This window comes from Loxodonta africana, chromosome 27 (assembly GCF_030014295.1).
Source record: "Loxodonta africana isolate mLoxAfr1 chromosome 27, mLoxAfr1.hap2, whole genome shotgun sequence".
In the NCBI taxonomy this organism is placed as follows: Eukaryota; Metazoa; Chordata; class Mammalia; order Proboscidea; family Elephantidae; genus Loxodonta; species Loxodonta africana.
This window is the reverse complement of record NC_087368.1, coordinates 10,388,867-10,415,716: the sequence shown is the minus strand read 5'-3', so window position 1 is coordinate 10,415,716 and position 26,850 is coordinate 10,388,867. Positions and strand designations below refer to the sequence as shown.

General features: G+C 39.0%; 1 protein-coding gene across 1 annotated transcript in view; it reads right to left on the bottom strand.

Moving 5' to 3' along the window:
- The window catches only part of LOC100664786 (collagen alpha-4(VI) chain-like), a 117,786-nt gene that overhangs the window by 48,517 nt on the left and 42,419 nt on the right, over positions 1 to 26,850 (bottom strand). Inside the window, exons 13-21 of the mRNA XM_064277314.1 lie at positions 25,148 to 25,201; positions 20,067 to 20,138; positions 18,973 to 18,999; positions 17,453 to 17,497; positions 14,602 to 14,655; positions 10,028 to 10,090; positions 8,861 to 8,926; positions 1,195 to 1,248; positions 1,038 to 1,073 (exon numbers count right to left, since the gene is read on the bottom strand). Coding sequence (XP_064133384.1) covers positions 1,038 to 1,073; positions 1,195 to 1,248; positions 8,861 to 8,926; positions 10,028 to 10,090; positions 14,602 to 14,655; positions 17,453 to 17,497; positions 18,973 to 18,999; positions 20,067 to 20,138; positions 25,148 to 25,201 — 471 coding nt within the window. The remainder of the gene's footprint in view (positions 1 to 1,037; positions 1,074 to 1,194; positions 1,249 to 8,860; positions 8,927 to 10,027; positions 10,091 to 14,601; positions 14,656 to 17,452; positions 17,498 to 18,972; positions 19,000 to 20,066; positions 20,139 to 25,147; positions 25,202 to 26,850) is intronic.

Below are 26,850 nucleotides of genomic sequence, written 5' to 3'. Positions count from 1 at the left end.
TGGTAAACATAGGTTTCCCATCTTCTTTTGTGTCTAGGAGAACATGGGTCTTCCCGGCCTTCCCCAGCCCCTGACACATACACACATTCACACCCTCCCAGTATCCCTAAATCATAAAAATGCTAGAAAAAAATAATACGAGCAGAGCACAATTAGACTACATCAGAGAGAAGTCTACACAATAAACTTAACTCTTATTTTGTACAAAAGTTCTCAAAGAACAACACAATATTTGGAATCAGTCATTGGGTTTGCATCCTGTCAACACTAATTACTATGTGGTCTATGACAGCTTAATTCTCTTCGTTAAACCTGTATTTCCTCTTATCCATAAAAAGTGACCTGTGGAACTCAAAAAACCTGGGTTGTGGAAAGGTTTACATGAGGTGATATAAACAAACATCTAGGACACACTTGGGTGCTAGATAAATGCTCAGTAAAATTAAGATTCCCCTGCAAAAAATATCCTCCCATCTCATCCACAAACCACACTTTTCCTGTTTTGGAAATGGCAAGAGCTCAATCTTTTCCATTCATCCGCCTGTTGCCCGTTGCCTGTTGCCATCAAGTTGATTCCAACTCATAGGGACCCTACAGGACAGGCTAGAACTGCCCCATAGAGTTTCCAAGGAGCAGCTGTTGAATTCAAACTGCTGACCTTTTGGTTAGCAGCTCAGCTCTTAACCACTGTGCCACCAGGGCTCCTCCGAAAAAATTCCTCTAGTGATTATGAAATTCTCTTATGTACTCATAGGAAGTCCCACTTCTTCAAATGAAAAAAATCATTATTTCAGAGGTGAAAGCCCTTCTCTAGGTATTAGCTTCTTTTCTATCTGAATGAAATATTATAGTGAGGAAAGGGGAAGAGACAGAGAACCCGATAAACTTTCTCTTCTTCATGGAAAAGGTCCTCTTGGAAATTACTCAGTGATCTTCAGGTGACCTCAGACAGCCCAACCAGCATTCTCTTGACCTCAGAGAAAACTAAGGTAGCCATGTATGTGGAGCAAAGGGCGCTCCTTCCAGAAAGCACTGACCTTCAACCCTGGCCAACCTTGTCTTCCTCTTGATCCCTAAAAACAGAACGGTAGCAGAAATTTTAGAGAAGGAACCAAACCAATTTTCACCCCAAGCCATTTCGCTCTCTCTTCCACAATGGCAGAGGGAATACACCCCACAAGCAGTTATACCTACATTAGGGCCGATGTTTCCAGTTTCCCCTTGACGTCCATCGAAACTAGAACTTCCCTGGAAAGTAAGAGGCAAAGGTAAAATCAGTTTAGATGTCTACATGCTTCTGTGTCTAATCTCTAGGCCTGCTTTGCTCAATATGGAAGTCACCAGCCAGGTGTGGCTACTTAATTAAAATTCAATAAAATTAAAAATTTAGTTCCTCAGTTGCACTAGCCACATTTCAAGTGCTGAATAGATACCTGTGGCTAGTGGCTGCCATATTAGACTGTACGGATATAGAACATTTCCACGATCTCAGATAGTTCCATTGGTCAGTGCCACTCGAGAAGCAAATAGTAGTAAATTTTGGTGTTTCAAAATATCAGTGTTGCATCCATCTTTTCCCACAGATTGTTCTTTGACGTCTTCTTGGGATTCACCATGTTAGGACATATTTTTCAACAGGCCATACTTAAATATTTGAAAATACTGGCACTTCCCTTTTTACCTGCATCATATAGAGTCCAGAGTGGCAGATGGAAACAGAAGGTAGAAGAGTGTGTCTCTATACTCAAAGGGTTAACAATATATATGGATAATGATGGGGAAAAGATTGTACACATAAGGAAACTCTCTAGTGCTCACACCTATATAGGATCAGAAGTAGGAAAATGAGTGATGGCCAAAGAAAGAATGAGTCCATCTTTCAGGAGAAATGGAAACCACATTGTATCCCAAGTAGGGATATTTGAGATAATTATTTAGTGAAGTCACATGCGAATTCAAAAAGAATACACTTGTCCCTCGGTATCCGCGGGGAATTGGTCCTTTGTATAAAATGGCAGAGTATTTGCATATAACCTACACACATCCTCTCGTATAATTTAAATCATCTCTCGATTACTTATAATAACTTAATACAATGTAAATGCCATGTAAATAGTTGTTATACAGTATTGTCTGGGGAATAACGTCAAGAAGGGAGGTGACCAACACTCAAACAAAAAAGCGTTGGAGAGAGACTGAAGATCTGTGAGATGGCTACGGCCAAGGATGCCTACACATCACTACATTCAAGTGGATTCAGCATAGTGCTTGGCGTGCAGCATGAATTCGCTTTGGTTTTTGGAAATTTTTTTCCAAATATTTTCAATCCATGGTTGGTTGAACCTGCAGATGTGCAACCAGCAGATATGGAAGGCCAACTATACTTAAATTGAGGAAGAATTTGAAATACAGAAACAAAAACAACTTTATGTGCAAATTTGTTCCTCCAGCTGTTATTTATCATAGATTAAACTCTGAAACAATTTCAGTAGCCCCACAAGATGAGGGAAATGTTAATCAAATCATGTCAGAAACACTTATTGTAATAATTTGTTGAAATAGTATGCAACAAGCAAAAATTACGTTTATGGAAAGTTTTCAAAGTAGAAAAGAGTTTATACTATCATGTTATTCTTTTAAAGTATGCCAATTGTATGAGAAAATGATTTATCCCAAACATGGAAAAAGGAAAAACGGTAATTGCTCAATTTTTATATCGTGCTAGAACATTTTTTTAAACAAGGTTGTGGGACACTCAGGAGTCCCTGGATGGCACAAAATGTTGTGCTGAACCATTTGAGGATTGATTGAAGACATCATGAAGCTTTGCCTCAAAGTATTTCAACAAGTATCTTTTAAAAACGAAGACATTCTCCTACATAAGCACACTGAAGAAATTTAATATTGATACAATATTATTATCTAATATAAATATTTTTATTTCCCCATTTGTCCCAATAATGTCCTTTATGGCTATTTTTGTTGTTGTTCCAGGATCCAGTCAAGGATTATGTATTGCATTTAGCTGCCTTTCCCCAGTTATCCATCTACATGACATTGACACCAGCTGTTTTGCTAAACAACTCTCAGTTAGGATTCATCTGATTGTTTCCTTATGATTAGATTCCAGCTAAACCTTTTTGGTAGGAGATTAAGTGATGCTGTGCCTTTCTCTTCGGAAGCCCTGATGGCGTAGTGGTTAAGTGCTACAGCTGCTAACCAAAGGGTCGGCAGTTCGAATCTGCCAGTCGAGTCGATAAGAAGGCACTGGGTTTGGTTTTTTGGTGCCCTCCTCTGTCACCAGGAGACATACTATGTCAGTTTGTCCTGTTATTGGGGACAAGTTTGATCACTTGATTAGGATCGCATTCACCAGATTTCTCCACTGTGAATGTATTTTTTTTTTTTTCTCTTTCTAATGAGTAAGTAATCTGGGCAATGATATTCTGAGACTGTAAATTTCCTGTTTTCTAGAAGTCTTTTGCCCAATGGTTCCAACATCTGCCCAAAATATTTGCTATTCTGGATGCAAAATACTTTTTACTTTTGAAATGAGAAAATGACAAACATCTCAAGAGTTTTTATTATATCTAGACTCATAGTGAAAGTGCTTTATCTACAACCTTCTCCCATATATAACCTACTTTATTTTTTTAAAGTCTCATTATAAAGCAACACTTACTACAGAAATTTGGGGATGCAGAAAATTAAAATGTAAATAGGAAAAAAATCATCAGTAATTTTAATAAGAAGAAATTCACCAGTTCAACTCTGTAACACATGGAGTCACCAGAAGTGGGAATCGGTTCAACAGCTCCATAGGGTTTTCTTGGCTGTAATCTTAATGGAAGCAGATTACCAGGCCTTTCTTCTGTGGTGCCATTGGGTAAGTCAAACTGCCAACCATGAGGTTAGGAGTTGAGTGTAAGCCCTTTGCAACACCCAGGGACCTTATAAATGTATACACCTATGCATATGTATGGAGTCTGGTGGCTCAGTGGTTAAGAGCTTGGCTGCTAACCAAAAGGTCGGCAGTTCAAATCCACCAGCTGCTCCTTGGAAATCCTATGGAGCAGTTCTACTCTGTCCTATAGGGTCGCTATGAGATGGACTCCCCTTGACAACAATGGGTTCGTATATGTATAGAGAGTTACAACGAAAATGAGTCTAAATGGTAGCAATTATGTTCATTGTACTATTCTTGCAACTATAACATTTTATCTGCATATTTGAAATTTTTCAAAATGAAAAGTTGGGGTAAAAAGAAACATAGGTTCAGCATAGAATATTTCAACAATTCAGAGAACAATGTTAAAGAAAAGAAACACATAACTCCTGGGTAGAGATGGCCACAATTAATATTTTAGTGCGTATTCTTTCAGGATAAATGGATATGGACATAGATAATGTAGACTTTTCATCTCTAAATTTGGACTCATTGAATTTAGTGTTTTGTAACCTGCTTTTTTCACTTAATAGTACATCATGGATGTTTTCCGTGTCACAAAATAACCTTCTGCATTATTTTTCATGGCCTGATAATATTCCATTGCATGAATATTCCATTGTTTATATAAATAATCCCTTTTCAAAGGACATTTAAGCATTTCCAATTTTTCACTATTTTAAAGATCACTGCAGTGACCATCCTTGGAGCTAAATCTTTTGTGTTTGCCCAGGAGTAGCTTCTAGATACATTTCTAGAATTGAAAAGGCTGACTCAAAGGCCAAACACATCTTTTGCTGTGGTGGAGAAATTTCATGGCCTACATGACAGCCCCTCCCCTTCCTTTCTAGCTGAGAAAACCTCGGTTTTGTTTGAGGGAACGGCATCCCCAGCTCTAAGGGATGAATTATGACAGGGCTAAGCTAATTGTGGCAATCCCATTTCTTTTTATCAAATACTGGCTTTCTCTCGCTCTCTTAAAATGAGGCAAGGGCAGGCAGGGAGCACAGGACCAGTGATGGTCAATGAGCTATAAAACACTGTGTGAGAGCATTAAAATTGAGGCACTTGACAAAACTAAAATGGCTAGCCTGAATTTGAGTTCAGACTCCATCCTATGCAGATCTCTCGTGTCTGCCTGTAGCCCGGCAACTGGTAACCTTTGTACAGACGTAATCATGCAACTGAGGAAATGTTTTCCTAAGTTCAGGATGTAGAAAAAATGTTTCTGAAGAAAGACCTTGGCAGTAACCCTTTTTAAATCTCCTATGCAAATACCCACAAGAAAGGTTTCACTTGAGCAAGCTGTTTCTTAGGAAAAAACGTCCTGTAATTCTCCTGTGATTGTCCTACAGCCCCCCTTTAGTCATGTGATTTTACCATTATCACGCTGTGATCAATCTAAGAAGGACACGTGTACTTTTAAACCGATGCCTTCAACTCCTTTCTTCACATAATCTTGCCTTATGCTGATCTAAATTTGTAACATCCAATTAGAATAGTGTACCGTAAGTTTTTTGTTCATGCCCTATAAATATTCATTTCGAACTGCAGCATCAGTGGGAATGTTTGATTTCATTCTATGGACCTTACGTTTTCCCTGGCTCAAACCACCTAGAACCTTTAACATAGCTCTTTTTTCTACTTTAACAGAATACACGCTCATACTCTTCAACAGAACATGCTGATGGGAGTTCCCTAACAGAAAGCCATTTTCCTTCTGGCACTTTATGTAAGGGTGAAGCAAAATGCTCAGAGCTGCCAAAGACCAAAAGCCAACACGCTGAGGATGGCAGAGTGAAAGAAATGGGGCCGGGTCCTTGACTATACCACTGAGTCTTGAGACATCACTGAGCTGCTGTTCCCAACCTGGGGTCACCTATCCCAGATTATTAAGCATGCCTATTGCCTAAACACTGCTAGTCAGGTTTTTCTGTCACTTGCATAGAAATAATAGTAATAACAAATAGAATTGCCATAAAACCAAAACGAAATCCATTGCCATCGAGTTGACTCCAACTCATAACGACCCTACAGGATGGAGTAGAACCACCCCATAGGGTTTCCAAGGAGCACCTGGTGGATTCCAACTGCCGATCATTTGGTTAGCAGCCCAGCTCTTAACCACCGTGCCACCAGGGCTCCAAGAATTGCCATATGACCCAATAATTCCACTCTTAAATACACACCCAAAAGAATTGAAAGCAGGGACTCAGATACTTGTACACCAATATTCTTAACAGTATTATTCACAGTATCCAAAATGCGGCAACATCCCAAGTGTCCAGCAACAGATGAATGTGGTATATTCATACAAAGGAATATTATTCAGCCGTAAAGACGAAGTCCTGATACATGATACAACATGGATGAACCTTGAAAACATTATGCTCAGTGAAATAAGCCAGATAAATACTACTTGATTCCTCACATATGAAATATGTATAAGAGGCAAATTCATAGAAACAGGAGGTAGGTTAGAGGTTACCAGTGGCTGGAGGGATGGGGAAGTTACTGCTGAATGGGTACAGAGTTTCCGTTTGAGGGAATGAAAATAGAGTGGGGATGGTTGCACAACATGGTGAGTGTAATTAACACCACCAAAACCTACACTTAAACATAATTAAAAGGCAAATTTTATAAGTATTTTCTCGCAGTAAAATTAAAAGATATAACAAAATAATAATAATAAAAACAAGAAACAGTAGCCCTTAACTTATATGTTGTTTGATTGCCTTCCAAAAGAGTTCACATTGTGAAAAGTATGACTAATTTCCCACTACTGCCACAATTGTTGTTGTTAGGTGTTGAGTCAGGTCTCACTCATAGCGACCCTATGTACAAGAGGACGAAATACTCCCCAATCCTTCGCCATCGTCAATAATAGGTATATAATCAAATTGCAACACTAGATCTGATCTTGGTTCAACTCAGAACTAATAGTACCAGGAAAAGATTGTCCCCTTGAGGTGTATCTTCTAATAACACTCAACAAGCTAGAATTTCAGCGTCAGAGCAGCAGGTTTGTGGGAATAACTTCTATTATCCAAGTGTATGCAACAGATATTTAGTTAGCACCAGGGATGGATTACCCAATAAGCAAGGAACAAACAGGCTTAATTGTGCTTACTTATTAATCTGCTGTGCACAATTTCCGTTGTTTTTCACCACACCTGTGTGAAATTGCACACTACAGATTAGTAAGTAGACACAATTAAGCCTATGTGTATCGTGCTTACTGGCTCATCCACCCCTGGTTAGCATCCTTCTTTGAGCCCAGGGTGGGGGTAGAAGCTATGCAGAACACAAACACAACATGACATGGCACTGCCCCAGGGGGTTACAATTTTTATTTGCACAAACACTTCAGGGATCTGATGTTCGAGGATAACCCTTGGCTAAAATCAGCTGTGAGCATGAGGCTCCCCCGGTGGCTGTAGACCTGTGGTGGACATAGAACCAGAGAGTTTGTCTCAAGGTCTGGGTTTTGGTCCTGGCTTTGACCATTTCTAACAGTAAAACCTTGAGCAAACCATGGAACCAAAGCTCAGTTTATACATGGATCGTGCCCTTTGTTCTCATAAAACCCAAAAAACCAAACCTGTTGCTATCAAGCTGATTCCAACTTACTCCCATGGCAACCACTGATTCATGGTAACTTAGAAACAGTTTGTCTAATCTTTCCGTTTTAAGGATGAGGAAACTGGGGTCCAGATGAGTTAAGGTTTGCTGCCTTGCTTTTTTTTCCTTCAGCTCAATCTAGTAACTGGTCAAGTGGCTATTCACAGGGCTATCAGATTTCACCCACCAAAGGGAAACTTCTCAGTGGGGCTCGGCTACAACAACTGTAATTAATAATAAACCAAAAACCAAACCCAGTGCCGTCGAGTCGATTCCGACTCATAGCGACCCTATAGGACAGAGTAGAACTGCCCCATAGAGTTTCCAAGGAGCGCCTGGTGGATTCGAACTGCCGACCCTTTGGTTAATAGTAATAGGATGAAAATTCTTGCAGGAAGTTGGTGACCATTCTCTCACATTACCTCACGATAATAGTCTTGTTACAAACTGGATTTTTCTCAGGACCTGGACACATATAAATGGATGTAACTAGCCACAATCTAGGGAAGGGAGCCTGTTGTCCTAAGTTCTTGCCAAAGGATGCAAAATTGAAGTTTAAAGCAAGCAGAGGTCCCTCCATTGCTGTAAACATTTTGCTATGCAGACCTCATTCCTGGGAATTAGGAATGCTGAGATGTGAGGGCTGAGGCACTTGGATTATTTTAGGTATTTTCCAGAATCAAGCTTTCTAATGTCTGGGACATAAAAATGTAAAAATGACTTCCAACAAGTTAGCATTTGTCAGGTGAAGTCTTTTTCCATCCATGATATCTTCTTCTGTCACAACGCTTCTAGACTTAAGAATCGACAAGGATCTGATCTTAGAAAACGGCTAATACCCAATTCACATCAGTCGTCATTGGCTGTGAGGGAAAGCAGACCAACAATACGGTGACTTTGAGCAGATTTGAAATCAATACGTCGTCACAAAATTGGAGACTTTTTAAGCTGGAAAAGAGCTTGGGCTTCATTTGAGTCTAATGCTTTCATTTCGGAGGTCAGGAAGACAAAGGCAAAAGAAGTAACTTGATCATAGTCACTCAGCCCACTAGTATTACTAGCATTGTGAGAGAGAAGATTTGACAGAAAATGAACCTATGAAACAAGGATGCAAGGACAAGGATGTACATTGGGATTGGCATTCAGAGCTCCTGTCTCTGTGAACAACGAACTCCCACAAATTTGCTCCCTGGCTTTCAATGCTGATCCTACCAGAATGCCCAAATCTTCTGTACCAGGTAAAATCTATTCCTATGTGTACCAGTACCCCCAAGCAAACAGAGACCATCTTACCTGATGCCCACGCCTTCCTTTTTCTCCCTTAGGGCCTTGAACGTAACTATCAGCTCCAGGATCCCCCTGAGAAAAGAAAAGCTTGGCAACATCAAATAAATGGCAAAGAAAGAAGAAGAAATCACAGAAAGAAGGATTTTTAAAAGAAAGGAAAACCAAAGTAGACCTTTCCATTATCCAGAATTACTTAGTAATCCCAAATACCCAATGCAATTAAAATTCCAGCCCATTTAAGAATCTAGATTCTTGGAGAAAGAAGTGGACTGCAGGTCTCATTGCCTCCATGAACTACTACCTCCTTTGTCATGAGGCCAGAAGAAATGGATGGTGCCTGGCTACCATCACTGAACATTTTGATCAAGGAAACAATAGATGGATCTTGATCAAAAGGAGGAAAAAATGTGGAACAGAACTTCACATTCATATTGGAAACCAGACATATTGGATCCATTGAGACTGGAGGAACCCCAAATCTATTGCTTGGAAACAACTTTTAAGCCTCAAACTGAACCTATCGCATGAAGTCATCTTTAAACTAAACAGCAGTTTCGCTCCTTTAATCAAGAAAGTTCACCTTGAGCATTGAGCTCTTTTCAAGATTTATATGAGATTAAGTGGACAACCAAAACCACAAAAAACCAAACCCATTCCCATTGAGTCGATTCTGATTCAGGGATTCTGTAGGACAGAGTAGAACTGCCCCATAGAGTTTCCAAGGAGCAGCTGGTGAATTCGAACTGCCGACTTTTTAGTTAGCCGCCAAGCTCTTAACCACTGAGCCACCAGAGTTCCAAATGGACAACACTAACTCTAAAACACAGATGAGAACTTTAAGTGGCAGAGAGTCTGAATTAACAACAATGAAACAATATGGGCAGAGAGAGAATGGTAACCCAATATGAAGTATGTAACCATTGTCAATGAGCTATATATGCAAAAATTATTGAATGGGTGTATGTTTTGTTGTGTGTATTTTGACCAAAAAAAAAACCCTAGAGTCTCTATAAGCTGGGTTTTTCTCTCAAATTTCTTATTCGTTACAATACTAAGATAGGCTAAACAGTTGCCTCATTAATGAATAACTGATTGCTCTTTGCCTTTGTGTCAAGCAAACAGACTGCAAGTCCTTGGAGTGGAAGTCCCAGAAATCCTCCAACCGTCACTCACAGGATCTCCCCTTAAGCCAGGCGCTCCATGCTCTCCAGGTCGTCCTGGAGGTCCCGTCAAGCCCTTAAATCACAAAGAAAAAACATGTCACTTTGTGTTTCTTTAAATCATTCATTGCCTAAAGGAAAGAGAACATTAAGAGGGAAAATGAGAATCTAGTTAAAAGAGCAGCTTTGTCCTTGAATTTTAAAGCATTTTCTGACACAGGTAAGGCTGAGACATAGAAAAGAACACCGAGTCACTGGGAATCTGCCATACACTTGGCCCTAGGTGTGTTTTACCTCATTTAACCCTCACAGCACAGGAATTAATACCACTGGTGTATGAGGGCGATGAGGCTTGGAGAAGGTGGACTCAGGTCTCTCTGCCATAAAATCCCTTGATCTTTCCTCTTCTCCCTGATGCCCCTTCCCCCACAGAAACAGATGTGAGAAAAAGAACGAGGCAAAAAAACAAAACCAAACCCAGTGCCGTCGAGTCGATTCCGACTCATAGCGACCCCATAGGACAGAGTAGAGCTGCCCAATAGAGTTTCCAAGGAGCACCTGGCAGATTCGAACTGCCATTCCTTTGGTTAGCAGCTGTGGCACTTAACCACTACACCACCACGGTTTCCACCATAGACATAGGCAACATTAATTGAGGTAAACCCCAAAACCAAACCCGTTGTTGATCCCAACTCATAGCGACCCAATAGGGCAGAATAGAACTTCTTTATAGGGTTTTCCAAGAAGTGGCTGGTGGATTTGAAATGCCATCCTTTTGGTTAGCAGCTGAGCTCTTAACCATTATGCCACCAGGGCTCCTTGACTGAAGTAGTGAGTAAGATTTTATGAAAAAGGAGAGAAAGGAGGGGGAAAAAATGCTTGCAGAACTCCTGACTACTGTAAACAGGGAAACCGAGGTAAACAGGCATGCTATAGGACCACAGTGTGACAAGTAAATGGTTGCTTCTCTTAAAACCTGCCATAAATGGTACCATCCCTGTGTGCTGGTTTCCACTGAGCCACAGAGTAAGGGCCAAACTCCCCGCAAATACCTTCCTCAGGTGATGTGCCTGGTTCTGGTGGGAATGATCCCACGATCTGAGAATAATGAAGTGGAGCCCCTCTTTGGGATCTGAATCTCAGACACAGGGAACGGAATGTTCTCTAGGTTCCAAAAGGAGCCATTTCTTAACCTTACTAGAGATTCCTTTTTATGTCTTTCCTGGCTTAATATAATGGCAATAGGGAGCTAAAGGGAGCTAGATAATTCTAAATTCAAATCCTGCTGCTGAATTTACTTGTTGTTGGTTGCCATCAAGCCGATTCAGACTCATGACAACCCCATTCGTTACAGAGTAGAACAGCTCCATAGGGTTTTCTTGGCTGTCATCTTTATTGAAGCAGATCGCCAAGCCTTTTCTCCTGCACTACTCCTGGGTGGGTTTGAACTGCCAACCTTTAGGTTAGCAGTCAAGCACAAACCTTTTGCACAACCCAGAGATCTTCTTAGTTTACTACCTAGGCATATTTCTTTGGTTTCTCTAAGACTCAATTTTCTCATTTGTGAAATGGATGTACCTATCTCACACGGCTGCTCTGGGGATTAAATGCAATAATAAATTAAAAGCATTTAGCACAGAGCCTGGCATACGGTGCCTATTATGATTGTCCCTTCTTCTAGTTTCTTCTCCTCCTAACCCAGATGCTTGGCTCCCAGGGTAATCTTCCAAACCTGTTGCTTTCAACATGAGTCTCCCTCATCTAAAAACCTTCAATAGCCTCTAATCACTGAGTAGAAAAAAACAAAACAAAAAAAACTCTTAAACATGGCCTTAAATTGATTCATTTGTCCATCCAGGCTTCCCTCTCTGACTCTTCATCCTTCTTATTTCATCCCTCCAGTCCTGCTCAATTGGAATCCTTATCTCTCCAAACCTACCGAGTCCCTCTAACTCTAAGCCTTTCCTTGTGCCTTCTCCTGAGGCTGGAATTCCCTGTGTCTCTCTCCCCATCCCTCTCAGAGAAGGCTGAGTGAAAATGTCTTGCTTTCCTGTGTTCTTAGGAATGCTTGAACCCTCTCCATTTTTCAGGAACCTGTTCAAATGCCACAAGGTTGTTCTCTTGCCTAGGTCTGCCTCCCTCATCACTTGGTTAATTGTTATTTATCCCTTAAACTTCAGCCCATCTTCATTTCCTGGATGAAGTCTTCCTGGCTGTACAGCCTGGATCAGATCCCCCTGCCATTTACCTCTCCTTCATGTACTTATCTCAGTGGTAATCTTACACCTATTTGTATGATTATTTCATCAATGTCTGGCTCTCCCCATAGAGGCCAGTTCTGAGATAGAGAACCCATGCCTGCTTTGTTCCCCATTTTAGAATCATGCCTAGATTAGAAAAGATGATGACTGATCAGACGAAGAAAAGCCAGTTTATTCATTGTAGTTTCCAAATCACCAGGCTCCCACTGATTCTTTATTTTCCCCATTATTATAGCCTTTATCCTCTATAATCTAGTGTTACAGCTTTTCCTGTACAAATCCTCTCTCTTGCACCAGATAAGCTCTTTGCTGGTTATAGCCATGTCTTATGTATCTTTGAACTCTGTTTTTGTGCCCCACAGGTAGGACGCACTTGACAGGTGTTTATCAAGCTTAACTGATGATTCTCCAGTCTTGAGGAGGCATGGTATCCTCCGTCTTCTCCAAAATCTGATTCACAAACTTCAGGTTGGAAATTAAACCTCAGTAAAAAGCCATGTCTTCTGACTTGCCTTGTTTCACTTATCAGAAATCCATCCACACCACTAATCGTGCATAGTTGGAGTGAAATGTATTACTCTTATCCATGAGAAACAACAAGAAGTGTAAGTTAAAAAATTCACTTCCTATATCTAATCCGGAAACCCTGGTAGTGTAGTGGTTAAGAGCTATGGCTGCTAACCAAAAGGTCAGCAGTTCGAATCCACCTGGTGCTCCTTGGAAACCCTATGGGGCAGTTCTACTCTGTCCTATAGGGTTGCTATGAGTCAGAATTGACTTGACAGCCAAGGGTTTGGTGTGAGCTATATTTAATCCAATCAAGCTGATTATAGTACTTTGTTGAGAAGAATCCTTCAGCCATGCTTGAATTTAGTAGGAAAGAAGATTGTAATCATTTAGTAGGATAAAGGCTGTACCATTGACACAGGAAGGAGAAGTTGTAGTATATATGCCAGGTATCTGTCTTCCCTTATATAGAAATATAGTTACTAGTATGAGGTAGTGTGCAATCACTGTCAAGCAGATAGTACAAATAATGTAAGTTATAAAAAGGAAGAGAAGGGAGAGATCACTACAGACTAGCATAAGGAGGAAAAAAGAGGACCTGAACATCGAAGAAAAGGTGATATTCAAATAACCACTGAGGGTGGAGGTGGAGGAAAGGCATTCGAGGATAAGGCACCTATCATGAGCAAAGACACAGATGAGCACACATAAGGAATGTTCAGGGGACAATAAGCAGTACAATTTGACTGGAAAAGATACTTCTTGACTGAGGTTAGTGAAGGATGTGGTGGAAAGGGTCTTGGATGTGAGACAGGGAGTCATGGAAAGTTTGTAATATAACGAGTGACATGATTACTGTTCTAGAGTACAAAATGTTAAGCAACTTGATTTACATTATTCATCTCACTATCAGCAGAGTCAGGCCTTAAGTAAAGTTTCCAAAAATTATCTAATATTTACTGTTCTTTAACTTTCAATCTGGCATTTAAACCACTAGATGATTCCTTCCAACAGCTTAAAAATCAACTGTCAATGTCACTTTATGCAGTAGAAATGAGAGAAGAATATCTTCATAGGGCTGTGGGGACTATGGCATTGGGAAACATCTAGTTCAATTAGCATAACATAGTTTATAAAGAAAATGTTCTATACTCTACTTTGGTGAGTAGCCTCTGGGCTGTAGCCTGTGAGTGGCCATCTAAGATACTCCACTGGTCTCACTCCATCTGGAACAAGGGAGAATGAAGAAAACCAAAGACACGGGGGAAAGATTAGGCCAAAGGACTAAGGGACCACAAATACCACAGCCTCCACCAGACTGAATCCAGCGGAACTAGACAGTACCTGGCTACTACCACCAACTGCTCTGACAGGGATCATAATACATGGTCCCACACCGAGCCGAAGGAAAATGTAGAACAAAATTCTAACTCACAATAAAAACAGACTTACTGGTCTGACAGAGGCTGTAGAAACCCTGAGATTATGGCCCCTAGACACCTTTTTAGCTCAGTATTGAAGTCTCTCCTGAGGTTCACCCTTCAGCCAAAGATCAGACAGGCCCATAAAACAAGATGAGACTAAATAGGCACACCAGCCCAGGGGCAAGGACAAGAAAGCAGGAAGAGACAGGAAAGCTGGTAATGGGGACCCACTGGGAACCCAAGATAGAGAAGGGGAGAGTGTTGACATGTTGTGGGTTGGTAACCAATGTCACGAAACAATATGTGCATTAATTCTTTAGTGAGAAACTAGTTTGCTCTGTAAACCCTCATCTAAAGTACAATTAAAAAAAAAAAAGAATATCCTCATACTTTACCTGATTTCCTCTACTTCCTTTTTCTCCAGATGACCCTGGGACTCCACGCTCACCCTATAAAAGGAAAAATAAATATATAAAGATTCTTTGTTATATTAGTCATGCCAGGAACCTTTTTCATGTAGCTTCACATTCACATTCTAGCAAAGAGTAAAGATTTTCTCAGCTATTCTATCTCTGACTATATGACAGACTAGAACAACCCTTCCACTAAAATATAATTTAAAATTGAAGATAACAAATTAAAACATATTTTACGTGCTTGGTGGCCCAGTGGTTAAAGTGATCAACTACTAACCAAAAGGTTGGGGGTTCAAAAACACCAGAAGTTCCGTGGGAGAAAGATGTGGCAGTCTGCTTCTACAGAGATTTACAGCCTTGGGAACCCTATGGGGTCACTATGAGTCAAAATAGACTCCACAGCAGTGAGTTTACTTTTTGTTGTTGTTGTTAATGAATTAATAAGGAAAAAGAAAAATCCTTAGAGTCCAGAATAAAGAGAAAGTAGGAATCCCGAGAGGTATTGGCTGTTGGCTGTCCTAAGGGCTTCTTCTGATCACTGTGTATCTGTGGTACGAAATAGTTCAACCTGATAATTTATTTTAAAGTGGTTCCAGGAAGTAGCGAGGCCAGGTACATGGCAGAAGCAAACAATCTCAACTCAGGCCTTAATGATCTCTCCCAGATAAAATTCAATAAAAAATGAGTTTAAACCGAAAGTCACAACACACATGAGCAAGACCTATGAGGAAGAATCAGCAGAAACAACAGATAATAAAATCAGGACTGCAGTATTACAGATATTGGAATTATCATACATGGAGTATAAAATAAATGCAGTTAATATGTTTAAATAAATAAAAAATGAGAAAAAAAACCCAAGCAACTAGAAAAAAGACCAAGCAATTTTGAAAAAAGAAAAGTCAAATAGAACTTGACTTGTAATAATTGAAATTAAAAATTCAACTGACAGGTTAAATAGCATCTTAAACACAAGTGAGGTGAGAATTAGTGAACTAGCAACTGAAGGAATTATTCAGAATGCAGCACAGAAAGGCAAATAAATAGGAAGTATGAAAAATTGACAACAATGACCATAAAAAAAAAAAAAAAAAAAAGTAGCCTCTGAGGCTGCTTATGCATAACCACAGACCTCATGGGATCTGGTTCCTTGGTTTGTAGGTTTAGGGTCTTGATTTCATGGGGCATCCCAGTTAATTGGCCTAATAACATGTTTAGTGCTTCTGTTTTACCTCCTAGTTCATTGTGTGGTATCTGGGGTCTTAAAAGCTACAAACAGCCATCCAATGCATGACAATTGGTCTCTATTTGCCTGGAGCAACAGAGGAAGAAGAAGAGTCAGGAATAGGAGGAGGTTGTGGAATGTATGGCTAATTGCCTCCATGAACAACTGCCTCTTTTGCCATGAGACCAGAAGAAATGGATGGTGCTCTGTTACCATTACTGAACACTTTAATCAAAGATTCCATAGAAGAACCCTGATCTAAAGAGTGAATATGCGGAACAGAATTTCAAATTCTCATGGACTCCAGACTTTCTGGGGGCAAGGGAGCTGGATGAACCCTTGAAACTATTTCCCTGAGGTAATATTTAAACCTTAAACCAAAAATATCCTCTGAAATCTTCTTAAAACCAAACAGTAGTTTAGCTTAACTAGTAAAGAATGTCTGCCTTGAGCATTATGCTCTTTTAAGAACTATCTGTATGGGATCAAAGTGACAACAGCAACTAGAAAGATTAGATAGGAACCTTAAGGAACAGTGAGTTTATGTTAATGGGGGAGGAACTCAGAAAAAGAGGGTGAGGATAGTTGCACAACTCGAAGAATGTAATCAATGTCACTCAATTGTACATGTGGAAACTTTTTAATTGCTGTATGTTTTGCTGTGTGTATTCTCAACAGCAACAAAATTAAAATTCTTTTTTAAAAAAGAGGGAGATATAGACAATAAAATAAGAAGGCCTAACAAATTTCTACTTAGACTTCCATAAAGAGATAGAGAAAATGGGAAAGGTAAAAACATTAAAAATGATAATATTCTAAGGGTTTTCCAAAACTTATGCAAGATACAAAAACTCAAATTCAAAACCCCAACAAGTCCCGAGTAGGTTAAGTTTAAAAAAAAAAAAAGTAAACTTGGACACATCATATTGAAAATACAGAAAACTAAAAACAAAGTGGAAATTTTGAAGTAGCCTGAATTTTTTTTTTAAGATTGCTTACAAAGGAACATTTTGACAGATGACTTATTAACAGCAATAATGAAAGCTAGAAGACAATAGAATCCAGAAGACCATGAAATTACATTTTCAAAGTACTGAGAGAAAATAACTGTCAACACGGAATTGTTCACCCAATGAGCTATCTTTCAAGAAAGAGGGTAAAATAGAGTTTTTCAGAAAAACAAAAACCAAGGGAGTTTATAATGAACCGACTTTTCCTAAAGGAAATTCTAAAAGTTGTACCTTAGACATAAGAAACATGATCCCAAAGGAAAGCATCAATGATACCAGTAAATATAAGGGTATAAATCCAGACAAGTATTGATTATACAAAACAATGACGATGTCTAATTAGTAGAATTTAACAAATTTAAAGAAAAGATGGAAACAAAATACTAGACAATAATCTGTACCATGAAAGGGGTGTGTGTCATGGCTAAATTTCTAGAATCCTTGTATTTTAGGGATAAAGGCAAAAATATAAATTAACTTTAGATATTTTGGTATATTTATGTTAAAATTTCTAGACTAATGGTGAAAAGTATAAATAGAGAGTATAACTGCCAAACTAGTGGGGACAGGGAGAAGACTGAGAAACTTTCTTTACCTGTTCTCCATTCAAGCCATCAAGACCTTTCTCACCAGGGTCACCCTGTGGAGCAGAGGAAGATCAGAGTGTTAGAGACAAGACAAATATGTGTACACGCTTATTTTCTTGATATTAGTTTTCTTGCTAATTTTTATTCAGTTGACAAAGAATATAGCCTTCTGAAATAGCCATGAGATTATTTTCTTTCTGAATTAGTCTTGAGAGTTTCAGATGTTACAGAAAAAGCTAGAAAACAATCTCAAATATTGAATGGTTAGTAAGTCTTTACAACTTTTGCACTGAGAACAAAGAGCTCTCTCACAAGACTACTAAAACGTTTCCCACTGGTTAACTGCATGCTAAAGGTGGTCCTTTTTGTCACTGGCCTTCTCTAATTTAAAAATACTGGCAAATATCCCTGAATTAATATTTATAATGGGAACTTGGAAGACCACAGACTAAGGAGAAATATTAAATGTGTGTGTGTGTGTGCGCGTGCGTGCGCATGTGTGAGCATTTTGGGGACTTATAATAATAATTTTTTCTTAATCTCCTTCAGAAAATAACTGAAAAAAATGAGGCAAATTAAGTAAGAGTGAAAATAAGCAGCTGCATAGCAACAGCTCATCAAATATTCCATCTCTTTCAAATTATGGGTCTTTCATTTTGCCAACTATCTCAAAATAACAGTTAATGTATTCATCATAAAGCATCTTTTGAAGAAGAAATACAGAGTTTTGAAAGCAGAATAAAATTCATTTTGCATGTATGGAATAGTTGATTTACTCCTACTGTCCACACAGGGAAGTCAATTTTCAGGCTTTTTTTTTTTTTTTTAACTAAAGTACAGCTGGGTTTGGGACATGAAAATAAGCATACTAAGCCCTTGGACTAGAATTTACATGATGCATTTGCCACACACGATGAGAGACAAGTCAGTGATTCCAAATAACATGAGTGAGGAAGCTCCATGAATTCCTGTCTGTTTTGTTCATCATGTTGATATCATTCCCCGCTATAATGTGGGGAACAGAGTAGGTACCTAAAAAATATTTGTTGAATGGATAAATGAAGAAACGGATACACTCTGGCTCTGAATTTGAATGTAAAGTAACTCCCTTATGTACCACCTCCTTTCCTAATAGCCCTATCCTAGAACCCCTCTCCCATTAGACATTCACCTTCATCAGGCCCTTCCTCCAGTCCCTCAAATTCTGTACCAACTCCTCCAGACCTTCATGTGATAAATATGGTAGCTCAATTACTATAAAGTTAGCAATGTTTGAAGATACTAAAATACATCACTTTCCTAAACCTGAAATGCATATCTTACAAATAGTCATTAGCATGGTGGTTTGGGCTAAAATGATACCATCTGACATTTTCATTTGTTTAAAAGTTTTTGGCTCACTTAAGCAAAGGAAAAGCAATTGGAATTAGTATTGTTTCCCAAAGAAACTGATATCCAGTTAAAGGTATATATATATATGATATATAAGATAAACTCCTTTACTTAAAGAGTAAAGGAAGTTATGTACCTTCTCTCCTGAAAATCCTCTTGCTCCCTAAAGTTAAAAAGAATAAAAAGAATTGAGCATGAACTAGATTTTTAAAACCTTATTTCATTTAAGAAACCGTGTATTCCCTAATTTCAAGAAAATACAATTATTAAATCAAAATGCTGATTTCTTCTCTAGTGAATGTAATCACCACTCTGATTACTATCACCCTCCTCCCTTTGATTGTGACTTGGAAAAAATTCCACCTTGGAACTCCTCACATAGTAGGGGTGAACAGAGAACAGAAGTGACCTGCCACCTTTTACTATAACAAGCATATTTTTTCTCAAATAAAAATGAGAATACACTGGCTAACAAGCATGACAGGGCTTCCGGGAACAACCGGATAGATTAGTGGAAATAGTAACTTGCTAGAATATACAGGAAAACTTTCTTTAGACCACTGAGGTTGTAGAAAAGTTTCCCTGGCATTATTAAAAAGATCATTCAATCCTGGAAGACTGAGGAATATTTAATGCAGCTACTCATAAAGGGTGCCCCACCTGTACCTCTTCAGTCTCTAAAATTTCTCTCAAGCCAACTTCCAATCCCCAGCACCTGCCACTCTTTTCCTGACGATTTTCTCTGGAACCAGAGCCTGCTCTACCCACATGCAGAAGAGGACAGAAGTGCTGGGGAATTAATGCTCGCAAAAGCAGCCCTTAACTAATACATGATAAAAGTTGGTGTATAAACAGCCCAGCTCTCTTGCCCTTCAAGTAGGATAACATTGAGGTATCATATTGGACAATGGCTCCCAGAGTTCCCCAGCAGGATTAAGTTCCATCTATCTCCAATGGTAATCTGATTGATACCACCCCTTTTTAAGGCTACTTTCCCTCCCTGTTTTACTTCACCACTTCCCTACTAGGGTTTTCTGTGATAATCTCCCAGTAAACTACTTGCATTTATTCCTATTCTCAGGCTCTGCTTCTGGGAAACATAAACTAAGACACTCTTAAACTGAGGAAGAGCTAAAACTCCATAACTATGTTGAAGAATTAAGATTTTCTTCAAACTCAAAAGTGAACATGAGATAGGAAAGGAATTCCACAGCTCAACGTCATACTCACCTTAGGTCCCCTCAGACCTGGGCATCCTCCTTCCCCTCGGGGTCCAGGAAGACCACGGGGACCTCTCTCTCCCTGTGAAATAAATATACACATGAAGACAGTCAAGCAACTGTCTGTATCACCACCTAGCCAATTCAAACCAGTCATAACGGAAATCGGAATGACTAAACTACAGCACGGTCCTTACAGTGACTTCTACATCCTCAAAGGCCTGGTAGGATCACCTGCAAGACAATCAGATAAATATTCTTCAACTCCCCACACTGATGACCCTAAATAATACAAACCCACATTATTTATATAAATATATATATGCATATATATATATATGCCAGTTCAGTCAATCTACATGGGCAAAACTTCAGAGTTCAAATGCAAACGAAAAGTGTGTCTCAAAATTTCCTTCAGGCAGCTGAAACTGGATGAAGAGGTCGTTATGGTACCACAAAGAGTAAGCCATATTTAACACTTCTCTTCTAGGTGAAATCCTATCCGTTCCTAAAAGATAGATCATGTTACCTCCTCTTCTGAGAAGCTTTTTCTGTTGACTCCACCCAACTGACCCTTCGGTTTGCTTGTAGTATTTGGGGAGACCACTGTTTCAGTACTTGTCACATCACATCACAGTGGATTTTATTTAAAAAAAACATATCAGAATCTCTCACCATGAGTATTTTCAAGGCACAGACAATGTCTCATCGATTTATTTTTTGGTCTCCATTCCCAGTCACAGTTCTATTTTTATATATAGCAGCCTAGGAAACTAATACAAGCTTCATCTGCACACAGTAGACATCCAATCAGAATATGAAGAATGAATTAATGCTTCTAATCTTTTGAGCCAGGTATTGGGTAAGACGAGGGATGATAAATATCATGCTTTTGCCAAATTGATTAAATATTAACTAGAAAGTACTACACATCCCATGAGCTTTCATCAAAAGAGGGTTTACAAATATAACATCTAACTTTGACTTAATGAATATGGATAAGTTCTCTACCTAAGCTGCCCAGAACAGCAAATAGGCATGTGGTTGTGTGAGAAGCTCTCTGGGTCTAGAACGAAGGGGCCTGGGCTCAAGTTCTAATTCTGCTTCCAACTTGTTTTGTGAGTTTAGGCAAGTACATGACTATGAATTGTGTTTCCCCATTTATAAAATGTGGGTATAGATACTACTGATTCCAACTATCTCATAGGATTATTGTGTTGAACAGCAAGAGACAATGAGAAAAACACAGGTTCTGACATCAGTTAGACGTGGTTTGGGGCATATCTCCAACCCTCTCTATGCGACCTTTGTTATTGTGTGTCATCAAGTCAATTCCGACTTGTAGCAACCCTGTATTACAAAGTAGAATTGCCCCATACGGTTTTCTAGGCTGTAATCTTTATGGGAGCAGATTGCCAGATCTTTTCTCCTCCAGAGCCACTGGGTGGGTTCAAACCTCCAGTCTTTCGGTTACAGCTGAGCACTTAAACACTGTGCCACCAGGGTACCTCATGTGACCTTAGCAAGTCTAAGATGAAAATACTAACATATACCAGTAGGTATAAGATGATGATTAAAGGTAATAATGTATACAAAATGCCTAACGCAGGCCCTGACACCTAATCGATATTTTTTAAATGTCTGTTTTCCCCCTTCTTTCTAATCTATATGTGCTTTTAGGTCCAATGTTTGGCGCTTAAGCTTTGTATGGATTGAATTGCGTCCCCCCAAAAGATACTTTAAACTCCTAATGCCTGGTACCTGTGTACCTGTCCTTGTTCAGTAACAGGGTCTTTGATGATGTTATCAGTTTACCTAAGGCTATACCAGAGTATGATGGGTCTTAATTCCATCTGAGTGTTGTTCTCATAAAAGAAAACAGACACAGAGTGATAGAGGAAGGACACCATGTGATTGCTGCTGCCAGCCAAAGAGTACCTGGAGCCACTAGAAGCTAGGGGGGAGGCATGGAACAGATTCTCCCTGAAAGCCTCATAAGGAATTATTTGACACTCTGATCTCAGACTCTCAGTCTCCAGAACTACAAGACCATAAATTTCTATTGTTTAAAGCCACCCACTCTGTGGTGTTTTCTTACGACGGCCTAGGAAACTAATACAAGCTTCATCTGCAGAATTTAATCCTAACATGTCTACCGTACTATCTTGCAGTATATAGTGCTATCAGTCCTGAATAACGGGCTGTTTCCTTTATTAGAAGATAGTTGCTATTTCAAAACAGATGTCCCTAATAAAGCAGGGACACCAAGGAAAAATTCTTTTGGTTTTATTTTTAACAAAACTTAAAAAAATAACGATAACTCTTGCAACTTCTGGTTTCAGTTTCTGAAGTTTCAGTTGCTATACATATATAATTAAATTGGTATGTATTTGCCCAAAATATCCTTCAGAAAAAAAGAGAGTATTCTTAAATTTGATAAGGGCTTATTTATCCTGTCTGAAATTAGAGTCAAAAGTCCTAATGGATTGGATGGATCTTGAGTTAGTCTACTAGCTTTGGCCACGCTCCTTGAGCCTCGGGCCAACCTCTGCCAAACAGAAAAAAATGAAATAACACATCATGAAAATGGGAAGAAATTTTTTCATTACTCCTAAAAAAAAACAGTGAAAATGTGCAATTCACATTCCTGAATTTATAACATTTAAGGCTGTGCTTGAAGACAGTGGTGGTTCAGCAACAGAATTCTCACCTACCACGTAGGAGACCTGTGTTCAATTCCTGGTCAAGGCACTTGAAGCTCAGCCACCACCCATCTGTCAATGGAGGCTTATGTGTTGCTGTACAGGTTTCAGCAGAGCTTCCAGACTAAGACAGACTTGGAAGAAAAGCCTGGCGATCTACCTCTGAAAAGCAGCCAATGAAAACCCTGCGGATCACAACGGTGTGATCCTGTTGGGCATGGAATTGCCATAAGTCAGGAGCCAACTTGACAGCAGCTGACAACAACAAGATTATTCTAACTGAGGCAAAATAGAGAGAAAAGTGATCAATTCTCCCATAAAGACAATCAAAGAACTGGACTGGCTAACATAGATCTCAGTAGCTGCATTTTTCTCCAATTCCTGCTTGTTTTCCAAATTCAGACAACCTAAATATTTACGATAATAAAACAATGTACTACTCCAAGTAAAGCAATAACAAACAACACTAACGCTTTTGTTGCTGTTGTTGTTAGGTGCCGTCGAGTCGGTTCCGATTCATAGCGACCCTATGTACAACAGAACGGAACACTGCCCGGTCCTGCGCCATCCTCACAATCGTTGTTCTGCTTGAGCTCGCTGTTGCAGCCACTGTGTAAATACACCTTGTTGAGGGTCTTCCTCTTTTCCGCTGACCCTGTATTCTGCCAAGCATGATGTCCTTCTCCAGGGACTGATCCCTCCTGACAACATGTCCAAAGTATGTAAGACGCGGTCTCACCATCCTTGCTTCTAAAGAGCATTCTGGTTGCACTTCCAAGACAGATTTGTTCGTTCTTTTGGCAGTCCATGGTATATTCAATATTCTTTGCCAACACCACAATTCAAAGGCGTCAATTCTTCTTCGGTCTTCCTCATTCATTGTCCAGCTTTCACACGCGTGAAAAGCATTAGCCAGGAAAACCCAATGATTTTACGTATCAGCATTTCTCAAAGTATGGTCCAAGGACCCCTGGGGTCTCTGAAATCCTTTCAGGGGATCCACAGGATTAAAACTATTTTCCCAATAACACTAAAATATTACTTTCTTTTTTTACTCTTATCCTCTCCCAGTTGTGCGGTAGAGTTTTCAAGAGGCCACGTAGTGTGTGATAACACAACAGACTGATACAGAAGCAGATATGAGAATCTAGCTGTCCTCTATTAAGCTAAACGTCCAAGAAATGTGAAAATATAAAAGCAATGCCATTCTTCTCAGTGATTTTTTTTTTTTTTTTACTTTGGAAGATATAGCTATTTCACGAAGAAATATGTCATTTATGGTAACATATACTGGATTTATTTTTGTTATTTTTAAATAAAATAATATAAAATTTTCTCAGTTTCAATTTCTCATCATGGTAAATACTGATACTGTTGAAGTCTTCAATAATCTTTAAAGAATGTAAAGGTCTCCTGAGTCCAAAAAGTTTGAGAACCAGTAATATATACAAATCAACTTCAAAACAGACGCCTGTGGCAAAGGGGTTTTCCACAATTCAAGATTAACCAAAAATCATGTTTGGGAATTTTTACATCCTTCTGGTATTTATATTATGTAATAAAGATGATTTCTACTACTTTCTAGCCCCTAGCTCAGTAATTCTCTCTGTATGTACATATTTTTATCCATAGTCAACCACATGATAGATAACTTTTCCTTGTCCAGCACATTCCGTTGGTGGATAACGATAACTGCACTGCCTTCTTGGTTACTCAGGAAGGCATCTGAGTGACCCAGTTATAAGAATGGTCTTGGATTCTTTGATTTATTTCATTAAGCCACTTACAAACATGGGTACTTTATAAATAAAACCCATTGCCATCAAGCCCATCCTGACTCGTGGTGACCCCATGTGTGAAGTGAACTCCATAGGGTTTTCTTGACTACAATCTTTACAGAAGAAGTAGGTCACCAGGCCTCCCTTCCGTGACACTGCTAGGTGGATTCGAACCACCAACCTCTCATGTAGTAGCCGAGAGCAAATCATTCACACCACCCAGGGACTTGCTTTATTAATAGTAATCCTATTTTGCAATTCAGCTCACAATTACACCTAATCTTACATTCATTCACTTTAGACACAGACCATACTTTTAGTTATCCCAAATTCACTGATTAAAAAACAGTGACCATCCTTCATAAACGCCGTCTAGAGTCTATGCAAGCCAAAAATGGGTTGGATAGACTCTAGAAGAGTCTATAGCTTTAAAAAATTGTCCACCTGACATTTGTTTTGGTAAATGATTGTTTTTATACAGATATTTTAAACCCATTTTAAAATGTATAGACTAGAAAAACCCCCGTGACTTAAGTGCGATTAAGCATTGCTAATATTTGACCCATTTACCTTATAGTCCTTCAAAGAAAAAATTAAGATTCAGTACTTACAGGTATACCTTCTTCACCAGGATGACCTGGTAATCCGTCAGGACCCTTCTCTCCCTAAGAAAAAGAGCAAGTGACATAAATAAACTGGACTCTAAATTCTTCATTTCTCAATTCTACATGAAATAAAAATTGTTAGTGATAGATAGCCTTGCCTCCTGAGTTGACATTTTAGAGAACGTAACTAAGCGTTTTAGGAGAACTCCCAGCACAAGCCTATGGGTTCAGGCTGCAGAGATATTCTCGGCCTTGTTAAAATGAAAACTTGAATACTTTTTTGCATTCATAGTCGACCTATTTTGATTTTTTCCAAAATACCTTTTTTAATCATGCGTTTCTTAAGCTCATCACTTTCTTTCCTACACAGACTTCAGTATAATTCAATTTTTTATGTTTCTAAAAATACAGATAACGCAATATTTGCCAATTCAACATTTTTCATTTAAGTCGTTTGGTGAGATCAATTTCATGGCTCATGTTGTGAAATCTTCACCAATATCCTTTGCCAAATTTTCCATACCCGTAAACAAAAACTCAATGCTTCCTAAACCATAATTCTGGGTGGAAATTATTATAAACCATGCTATTTCAAAAATTCAAACCAAGATTAGTTTCTAGTTAAAAGCTTAAAGAAAAACTCTCTCTTGAAGAGGACTTTGACTTCGTTTTAAAGAATGTCGGTAAGCAGCAGTGTTACTGGCCATATTACTTCTGAGAAATTGTGGTTTATTTCTGTATGACTCAGCTATTTAGACTCTTTTTTGTACCCCCTGTAATATACCTAAACGCACAAACCCATTTCCTCTCAAGGAAGTCTGGCTTGGCATTTTATAGCCAGATTTTTTTTATTTAGTCTAAACCCTGGTTAGTAAGACCTGGGTGATATATTCTATTTGGGATTAACAAAGCTACGAAAGTCAACACAACCAGTACCACCAACCACTGAATTCTAATAAGCTGAAAAGTAACAGCAGAGAAGTAAAAAGAAGAGCAGAGAAGTAAAAAATTCAAAAGTGCCTCTTAGAAGCACTGTCCCTGAGTTGCAAAGAAATTATGTCATGTGGTTTCCAAGTTTAATTTTCTAATTCACCAATCTGATATTAAAGCACAACTTGGGGAGGTAGGACAGGGAATCTAGTGGTAAGACATAACTAGAATTTATTTTTCAAAATATAATTATGCACTTTACACTGTTCTAAACGAAAAAGTCTGAAATGCAAAGCCATTGAGAGTTCATTTCACAATTTCATGGAAAACCTTCCAAAGACAGTATGTAAAAAGATGGTGCAAAACCAATGGGTTTGACTTAACTTCATTTATGGATGTGATTATACCTCCATCAAAATAAATCTGTCATCCCTTTGAGAATGAAACCATGCTAAACCTGGGTATCTGAGGATCATTTCTAATGAGATACTCTCCCTTAAACGTGTTAAGTAGTGATTTTCCCATCAGTAAACCCTAGAGTTTACTGATTAAGAGGGAGATGAAATTAACCACCACATGGAACCAGTGATTCTAAGGCGATGGAAAAGGATGTTACACCGGAGGGAAAGAGGCATTTACTACTGTAAAGAAAGCAGATGTGAGACAAGTGAAAATTTTGTAGACAAGGGAAATCTTTTGTGCCATAGTAAAATTTGTAAAATTATTTGTCAAATGGGAGTAAGCAGCATAATAAGGAGGAAAGAATGTGAGACTTTGCC